The sequence below is a fragment of the Theropithecus gelada genome, chromosome 10, assembly GCF_003255815.1.
Source record: "Theropithecus gelada isolate Dixy chromosome 10, Tgel_1.0, whole genome shotgun sequence".
In the NCBI taxonomy this organism is placed as follows: domain Eukaryota; kingdom Metazoa; phylum Chordata; class Mammalia; order Primates; family Cercopithecidae; genus Theropithecus; species Theropithecus gelada.
The window spans coordinates 61,953,008-61,962,633 of NC_037678.1; the positions used below are offsets into that span (position 1 = coordinate 61,953,008).

General features: G+C 54.6%; 1 protein-coding gene across 1 annotated transcript; it reads left to right on the top strand.

The window, feature by feature from the left end:
- Positions 1-443: 443 nt before the first annotated feature.
- Positions 444-3,842, top strand: MAFB (MAF bZIP transcription factor B). The gene has a single exon (XM_025399712.1). The coding sequence runs from the start codon at positions 842-844 to the stop codon at positions 1,811-1,813; it is 972 nt and encodes a 323-aa protein (XP_025255497.1). The 5' UTR covers positions 444-841; the 3' UTR covers positions 1,814-3,842.
- The last annotated feature ends 5,784 nt before the right edge of the window (positions 3,843-9,626 follow it).

The window sequence follows — 9,626 nt, forward strand, 5'->3', positions numbered from 1 at the left end:
TCGCCCACTGGGCGGGGGCCGCTTGGGAACAAAGGGCCCAGGAGGCGTTGTCCCGGCACTCATTCTGAGCCTCCTTGGGGGTGACATGGGTTGGGGGTGGGGTGCAAAGGGAACTGAGGGAGGAGAGCGCGCGAGGAGGGGAAAGCGGCGGCTTGCCCTAGAGGTGGGGCGCGCACTCCAGGCGAGCGTGCGGGGGCCGGGACCTGCAGGGTAGAGGGGTGGGCCCAGGGTGGCCGTCCCACTCCTTTCCAGCGCTCCGCCAGGCCTCGGCGGCTCCAGGGCCGCTCGGGCCGCCAGTCAGCTGACGCGGGGGGCGGGGGAGCTGTCAGGCGCGCCCCGCCCTGCGCCGCTGGGCCGCGGAGGCCGTGCAGCCATTGGCCCGCGCACCGGGCCGCCCGGGCCCCCGCACCCCAGTGACATCAGGAGGCGATAAAAAGCTGCGGCGCCGCCGGATCCAGCACAGCTGCACCGCCGAGCTGCGAGCGGCTGCGAGCGAGAGAGCGTAAGAGCAAGAGAGCTAGAGAGCGAGCAACGGGCACTCGCCCCACGCCTCCCCTCAGCCCCACTGCGCGCTCCGCTTGCCTCTCCACTCCGCCCGACTCTCCCCGGCCGGTTCCCGGCGCGGGCACAGCCCAGAGCTCTGGGCGGTGCAGGCAGCCTCGGGACTCTCCGGCGCGCCGCCGCGTCCCCAGACAAAGGCTTGGCCGGCGGCCCCGGCCCGCTGCGCCCTCGCTCCCCGCCTCCCCGGCTCGCCGCTCTTCGCCCCCGCGCTTGGCTGGGCGCGCTCCGGCCGGCCGCAAAGTTTCCCGGGCTGCAGCGGCAGCTGCGCCTCGCGTCAGCGATGGCCGCGGAGCTGAGCATGGGGCCAGAGCTGCCCACCAGCCCGCTGGCCATGGAGTATGTCAACGACTTCGACCTGCTCAAGTTCGACGTGAAGAAGGAGCCCCTGGGGCGCGCGGAGCGTCCGGGCAGGCCCTGCACGCGCCTGCAGCCAGCCGGCTCGGTATCCTCCACACCGCTCAGCACTCCGTGTAGCTCCGTGCCCTCGTCGCCCAGCTTCAGCCCGACCGAACAGAAGACACACCTCGAGGATCTGTACTGGATGGCGAGCAACTACCAGCAGATGAACCCCGAGGCGCTCAACCTGACGCCCGAGGACGCGGTGGAAGCGCTCATCGGCTCGCACCCAGTGCCACAGCCGCTGCAAAGCTTCGACAGCTTTCGCGGCGCTCACCACCACCACCATCACCACCACCCTCACCCGCACCACGCGTACCCGGGCGCTGGCGTGGCCCACGACGAGCTGGGTCCGCACGCTCACCCGCACCATCACCATCATCACCAAGCGTCACCGCCGCCGTCCAGCGCCGCTAGCCCGGCGCAACAGCTGCCCACTAGCCACCCTGGGCCCGGGCCGCACGCGACGGCCTCGGCGACGGCGGCGGGCGGTAACGGCAGCGTGGAGGACCGCTTCTCCGACGATCAGCTCGTGTCCATGTCCGTGCGCGAGCTGAACCGCCACCTGCGGGGCTTCACCAAGGACGAGGTGATCCGCCTGAAGCAGAAGCGGCGGACCCTGAAGAACCGGGGCTACGCCCAGTCTTGCAGGTATAAACGCGTCCAGCAGAAGCACCACCTGGAGAATGAGAAGACGCAGCTCATTCAGCAGGTGGAGCAGCTTAAGCAGGAGGTGTCCCGGCTGGCCCGCGAGAGAGACGCCTACAAGGTCAAGTGCGAGAAACTCGCCAACTCCGGCTTCAGGGAGGCGGGCTCCACCAGCGACAGCCCCTCCTCTCCCGAGTTCTTTCTGTGAGTCGTGGCCGGTCCCGGCCCCCGCCTTTGCCCCGGCCCGGACTCCCTGTCCTATGTCCCCAGTCCCACACTACCCCGGACCCTGTCCCTGCCGCGGCCCCAACCTTGACCTGTTTGACTTGAGCGAGAGGGAGGAAGGGCGCGCGGGCCGCGGGCGACGGGCGGGTGCGCGGGCGGGCAGGGGACCTTGGCTAAGGCGAGAGTAGCGCACGCCAGCGCCGCCTCCTAGACTCGAGCAGAGCCTGAGAGAGAGAGACGAGAGGGTGGGAGGTCCCGGAGTAACTTCTCTTCAGGCTGGAGGGCCGCGAGGCGTAGTCCCGAGAAGTCACCAAGGCCATCTGGAGACTCCTGGCTTTCTGAACTTTGCGCGTTAAGCCGGGACCGCTGCTTTGCGGCCCGGAGCGTAGTCCGCGCCAGGAAGAGAGCAACGAGGAGAGGAGAGGGACTCTGGCGTCCCGGCAGGCGAGAGGCGAGGCTGAGCGAAAGAAGGAAGGACAGACGGACCTGTCTGTCAGAGTTCGGAGAACACTGGCTCTCAGCCCTGAGACACGGGCCTCAGTTAGGACGTTCGGCGCCCAAATCTCATCAGTTTTATTGCCTGCTCGATTATATAGAAAAATACAAAAATCTGCATTAAAAATATTAATCCTGCATGCTGGACATGTATGGTAATAATTTCTATTTTGTACCATTTTCTTGTTTAACTTTAGCATGTTGTTGATCATGGATCATACTCCCCTTGTTTCTTTGGGTGAGAAGGGATCGCAGTTTGGAAACTCCGGCGCTGCGTGCGGGGTTTCAGTCCCAGCTGTAGGCTTGTAAATACCCGCCCCGCCAAACCGCATAGAGAACATGGCAGCAAGCTGAGGGTCTTTGTTTGGGTTTATGATTATGGTATTTTTGTTTGTAAGTTAAAAAGAAAAAAAGAAAAAGAAAAAGTTCCAGGCATTTTACATCAGAAAACAACTTTGTCTTGGGGCACACTTGGAAGTTGCGTGTTTTCTTTCCTTCCCTTACCCCCATTCGGTCCTCTTTTTTCTCTCCTGCTTTAGTTTTCAACCTTGCTGGTGTTGAGAGAGAGAACCGAGAGGTCCCAGCTCCCGAGTACAAGGGCAGGGCAGGGCAGGGCAGGGAAGCTGCCAAGCTCCGCACCCCAGAAGAGTGTACTGGACTCCAGCCTTGTCTTTATGGTCAAAATGACACCCTTAATAAGAAAGGAAAGGAAAGGAAAACAGATCCTCCCCTCTGCTTTTTATTGTAACCAGAATCACCCTGAGGTCCCTTCTGAACCCTCTGGGCCTGCGCTAATTGTAGGAACCACAGCGCTCTTAGGGTGAGAGGCTTAGCCATCCCTGACCCTGGCAGTGCACTGGTAAGCAGACATTGCACTGAACCAACTGCCACGCTCAGAATGTACCAGAAACCCAAACATTGGCAAGTAATTTTGCAACTTTCAAGTGTGTTCTTTAGACCAGTGCATTGTGTTTCTTTCTCTGCTTTTGAAATAGTAAGAAGAGTTCTTGATGGTGTCTCCCCCTCCCCCTTCAATTCTTCAGTTGTATAGTAGTTATAGGGAAGACATGGGTGTTTTTCTTTATTATTACTTTTTTTTTTTTTTCTGCAGGTCAGTAAAAGGATTTAAGTTGCACTGACAAAAATACCAAAATAAAAGTGTATTTTTAAGTTCCCATTTGAAATTGCTGGCGCTGCTGGCCAGATGCATTTTTGAGTTTGTATTAGTTGATAAATTAACAGTAATAACAAGATTGTATGAACCGCATGGTGCTTGCAGTTTTAAATATTGTGGATATTTGTCCTGCATCAGAAACGAGCTTTGGTTTTTACAGATTCAACTGTGTTGAAATCAAACCTGCCGCAACAGAAATTGTTTTTATTTCATGTAAAATAAGGGATCAATTTCAAACCCTGCTTATGATATGAAAATATTAAAACCTAGTCTATTGTAGTTTTATTCAGACTGGTTTCTGTTTTTTGGTTATTAAAATGGTTTCCTATTTTGCTTATTAAAACCATGGAAATGGTGTTTATTTAGAGGACTCTGCATTCGCATGATTTTGACTTTCTTCTCTTGCTTCCTCAACAGTCACACCAACTTTGGGTTACTCTTACCCCGTGGCCAATGGAGTAGCAAACCAAGCCCTAGTAAAGCCCTTCCTTGAGTGTGTGAGTGTGTGTATACATGAGCCTCAAATGTGTTTTCTGCTTCCCACCCTAGGTACAGACCCGGGTCAAGAGAGCTGGTTTGTGAGCTGAGAGGGCGCAGGTCCAAACAGCCTTGAGTCCCTGGATATGGGGCACACGCCACTTTTTCAGTGCTTTCAGGCTTGGCCACCAGAACTGACTTGCTAGTCTGTCTGTTCTGATATAGTGATTGATGGAGACTAGGAAGCCAGGAGCTGCCACCTTGATGAGGAAGCTGGGTCTTTTTGGCGCTCTGGCCCAGCTGACCACGGCCCTTGCCCTCCTGCCTGGGGTGCAAGTCTCCTTTCTCCTACCCAGCGCATCTCTCTGGGAGCAACTGGAGCTGCCCAGAGCCAGATGCCTTCTCTGAATGGGGCCTGTCTCTCACCCCAAAGCTAATGGAAGCAGGTACAACCCAGCACTAGATCTTGGGGTGCAATATCCCCCAGGCAGGAAGCCCTTCTGTGTGGACTTGTGTTTTTGAGGGTAGTATGCCTTGGGGTGCACTGGCACTTGGGCATGGATTCCTCAGCTCCGCAGATGGGCACTGTGTGGCCGAGTCTGAATTTTAGTGGCTCCTCGAATTGGTGTTGGAGGGATTTGGGTCATCACTCTAGTGCAGCAGCTTCAGCTGCATCCTGGAGATCCCCGACTGGGAGGTGGCCCGAGAACCTTTCCTTTTCTGTATTCTTGGAAGAGTGGAGCCCACCTAGGTCACCCCCAACCCCTCCCAGCCTCCTTGGAGTCCTGTCTATAACTCAGGGTTGGCCTCTGGGACACGGAGTAGGATCTCCAACCCCTGTAGAGTTTTTGTGATCCTTTGGCAATGGCAAGCTCCGAGGGGCTCCGGCATCCTCAGACTCATTATCTGCAGTCCAGGAGGCTTAACCTTTAGTCCCTGGAGTTCTCTGGCTCATGGAGTTTCAGAACTCTAATGGGGAAATATAGGAGACCCAAGAAGTGGAGCCCCAGCTGGGAATCTGAGTTGGGAGAAGGAATGGGAGAGTGAAACTAACAGGAAATTTTGGCCTGGATCCCTGGAAGCCTGGAAGTAGTGAAGGCTGAGGTCTAGAGAAGAGGAAGGGGACCTAAAAATTAAGGATACAGATAACATTAACATTTATGTACATTTATAGAGTGTGTTGGTGTTGTTCAATAGGAGAGAAGCTTGAGATTCTAGCTCGAATTTAATTCAAAGGTCCAGTTGATTTTCATAGCGGGAAGATGGAAGATGTGTCTGCTGGGGAAGGCTTTGGCTGTGATCTGGGAGGAGGAGGCAGCTGAGCCTGGCTCTGTGGTACCTTTGCCCCCACGTGCATGAATGAAGGAGCAAGGGGCTTTGATTAGTTGGGTAACTTCCTACGCACATGCTCCTGCACAGAACGTCTTCACGTGTACACATGTATCCTCTTTGCAGTGAAAGAGGCTTCGCTCAGGTGGGGTGCCAGGAAACCCCACGGCATGGTTCCAGAGACCAAAAATATCACGAACGCCTGGCTGGTGGAGACCCTAAATCCGGTGGCCTGACTCCCTTTGGAATCGTACCAAGCGGACTGGCATTCTCCATCCTTAGTCTCTGAGCTGGGGAGGGTTGCAAACTCCAAAGTGTTGGCTTTTCTTCCCCAGAGCACAGAAGCACAGACATTGACCCAGTGACCAATACCATCAGCATTGCATCCAGAAGACAAAGTGGTTCAAGCCGGTTTGGAGTGACCAGCTGCCTCTCAGAGAATCTGACAATCCCAGAACACAGTCTTAGTGACACACTGACACACAGATACACAGACACATACATCCTGCACACATTAATGTCCACATTGATACCCATATTGATGGTGCGGGGACTGACACTGAGTCACTGTCAGTCCCCGCATCAACCCACCAAGTGAGCACTAACAGGCCGGGGGCACAAGCGGGCGAGAGTCAGGCGGAGCCGGCAGCTGCTTGGAGGAGCCCCGGGCTTCCGGAGCCTTCAGGGCGGACTCTCACATCAGGCAAGCCCCGGCTATGTCTCCGCCTGTAGCCTGCCGGCCCGACCCGCCGTGATGCCCCAGAGCCCACAAGCCCAGGAAAAGCGAACTGAGTCCCAAGGCCCTCTGGCACGTCCCACCCTAGCGGCACCCCGCCACCGTCATCCTCCTTTTACGTTCCCACCGCTCCCCGCGGCTCTCGGGCTCCGCGCAATCCTTGACATCCCCGGGGGAAAATCCTCCCAGCGCCGGGAGTCTTCCAAGCCGGCACCAGTCCCACGCAGACAGGCTGGCGCCTGCACCCGGAGACGCACTCAAGAGACAGGCACGCTCAGACACCCGGACGCACGCACGGGGCACACGCAGGGCCCGGACTAGGGCTTCCCTCCGGACCGCGCCCCTGGTTGGAGCGGCTGCAGTCCAGTCCGGCGCGAATCCCGCCTCTTGCGACCCCGGATCGCTGGGGGTGTGCGGGAGGCTGTGCCGGCTGGATCCGCCGTCGCCACTTTCGGCGAGGCGGGTGGAGGAAGGCGCTCAGCTGGGCTTGCCGGGAGCCTCGGGTCCTCGCGCGCGGGGATGGGTGGGAGCCTGGGCACCATTCCCTTGCCTCCTGGCATTCTTTTTATTTCTTTGACATTTCCCATTCTTTTAGCCCTTCCTTCGTAACCTCTTTCATTTCAGAAAACTTTCTCCTTTTGTTTTGATTTCTCTTCTGCTTTTTATTTCCGCACTGCCTGGCGGGGAAGGGCTGCCGAGCGGGGTCCCGAGGTGGCTGGAATAGTATGCGGCGTGGGGGAATGAGAGTCTGGAGTCCCCCGAGCCACCGCGCAGCACTAGGACCAGGGCCCGTTGCTCCAGGCTCTCGTCTTGATTGCTCCAACTATCCCGCTGTTCCCTTCCAGGTTCCCCCGGTGGCGAGGTTCGCTGGGGATCGGAGCCCCACTGGCGGGGAAACCGGCACCAGTCGGCTCTCGGGGAAGGGATCTCCGGGGAAGCTGAGCTTGGGCCCTGGACCCAGATCCCTCTTTCGGTGAACCAGGCAGGCTTCCCTCAGTCCCGGGTCTCTGGGCATTTCTGTGGCAGGACAACGCTCCTGCCTGTCAGAGGGCACTCGACTCCTACCCACTGCTTCAGCCAGTGCCCGCCCAGCGGCCTCTTGGACCCACACTGCAATGGGAGCTGCCAGGAACCACACCAGATCCACCAGGCTGGTCACTTGGCTTTCTCTGTGACCTGGAGTTGCAGCTTCTGCCACACCAGGCAAACCCCCTACTCTCCTGCTCCCCCATCCCCACTCCCCAAGCTCTTCCTCTCCGGGCTTCTGGAGACAGTGGGTTTAGAGTTTCTGGTCATTCCCTTGCAGGCTTTCAGGTGCAAAATCTGCACTCCAGGCCCTTCTGTTTTCAGAAAGGAAAAACTCTGAACTGGCTTCTTGCGTAACCCTTCCCTCTGCAGCCTGCAGTCTGCTGGCCTGGCCTCTCATCCCAGAGATAGTTGTGTTTGGATTTGTTATGTAAGGAAGGGAAGATTAGAGGTTTGCTCTGCTCCTCCTCCCCCCAACAAAATAAAAGTCCTCAAATGGCACATCCAGTAGGCAGCATGGTTTCCAGCAGCCCTCCTAAAAGAAGTCGATCTGGTTGGTAGAGCTGTTCTGTGCTGTTGCCTAGCCCAGTACACTCAGAAGACAATCCAGCTGCAGTAAAGCGACAGTTCTGTGTCCAGGGTGTACCTGGTCCGTGGAAGTAGCCCTCAGTGGGCTTCCCAGGCTGGGCTTTCTTGGCCTAGAAGCCTAGCCTTATTTTGGTGAAGACGGCAGCTACTACTGCTGAAATTTTATTCTTTCTATAGTTTCTGCCGCTTGAAGCATGTATCCAGACCATGGAGAGCACCTCTTCCAACTGAGGAGCACATTCTCCCATCTCCTCTGCATCCTGTATGCCTCTTTCATTTCTGAACACCTTTACCACGTTCTGTCAATTTCCTATGCCTCATTTCCGAACACCTTTACCACGTTCTGTCAATTTCCTATGCCTCACACTTATTCTTCTTAATGTCTTTCTCCATTGTCTTACACATATTATCCTAAAAGATGCATACAAAAAGATGCATCTTATATTATCCTATCTTTTAGGATAATAAAAGATATATTATATATATTATCCCAGAATGCCTCCTAAAAGATGCATTTAGACAAGAAAATCAGAGCTTAGTGTTCTCACTTGGAAGAAACAAAATACATGAAATAAGTTACTACTTCACTGTGGAAAATCACCTATATTAATGATTTGTTATGAAGCCAAACTCAGTTTTAACTGCCTCTCTGCATTCTTTGCATGTGAAGCTACTTTCATGAAAAATACCAGCCACTCATTATACATTCTTTCGTATTTGTATCAAAAAGGGATGTTGTCTTTGGGCTGGAGGGACAGCTTTGGAGGCAGTGGGAGGAGCCCTGGTACTTGCTGGAAGAAGCCAGTTTCAACATAAAAAGGGAGATGAAATCCACAAGTCCAACATTTATATTGTTGTGTTTTCTTTTTTGGAGATCTGTATATCTTACCTAGGATTGGACTCCTTCTAGTAAATGGACAGCAGGGTGGGAGACTACAAGGTGCCCATTTCAGAGCTTTGGAGCATGAGGCAGGCATTGATCATAGCCCAGGACTCCATCGGATTCAGGAGCCACAGCTGCCCTTAGCTCACTCTTCATGTCCCTTTGTTTCTTCTCTGGATCTGCCACATTCACTTCCCTGCTTCTGCTGGTGTTACAGGCACCTGAGCCTTACTCTACAGAGACCATGGGCCTGGACTGGCCTGGGGGCTCACTTATGCCTGTCCTGAGTGGTCAGAGAAGTGATGTGCTTCCCATTGCAGGGCTTGACACCAATCCTTCTTTGTGTTCTGGGAGCCGGAGCATGGCACAAATGTCCCTTTCCGTGGACAATGGGCAGGAAGGTCACAAAACAGAAGTGTAGTCAAACTGCGAGATGAGTTCCATTATTACATTTCTCTTAACTCTGTGAAGCATGGGTTGCTATTACCTGCAGGTCAGAGATGAATAAAGCTCAGAGTGGTTACTATTTGCTCAGTGTCACCCTGTGGATGAACTAGAACTTCAGTCCCCACGTATCTGATGCTGAAATTTGTATTTTTGTCACCAAACTTCATAAGTCCACTATGTCTTATCTGAAACACTCAGGTGGAGGGAAGTATGGAGGAGTGGGACATAGTCTTCTTTGGTGACAGTTTCTTCTCTAAATCCCTCTGCAGAGGGTAGTTACATTTATAAGGGTGTGCTTCATGCTCTCCAGCCATAAGACGCTCTCTTTGCATCCCCAGGCAAAGAGATGGGTGATGGGAAGTTGGAGATGCACAAGTACAAACATGATGACAAGGGTATCAGAGAGAAACTGCAGCTCTGTTCATTTCAGTTGCTGGCAGAGGAGTATGGTGGTGAGAAGTGTGTGTGTGTGTGTGTGTGTGTGTCTGTGGCTGTGTGTGGTGGAGGAGGACACTTTGGACATCATTGCCGTGGGACATTGGTACTGTTTTCAATTAATGAACAGTTCTTTGACCTTTCATCTGTTCTCAATTGAACTTACCAGTAAATATATCATAATTACCAGAGCAAGTGTTCATAGA

Excerpts from the sequence above, each read along its gene's own strand:
- MAFB (XM_025399712.1), top strand. The coding sequence starts at position 842 with ATGGCCGCGGAGCTGAGCATGGGGCCAGAGCTGCCCACCAGCCCGCTG.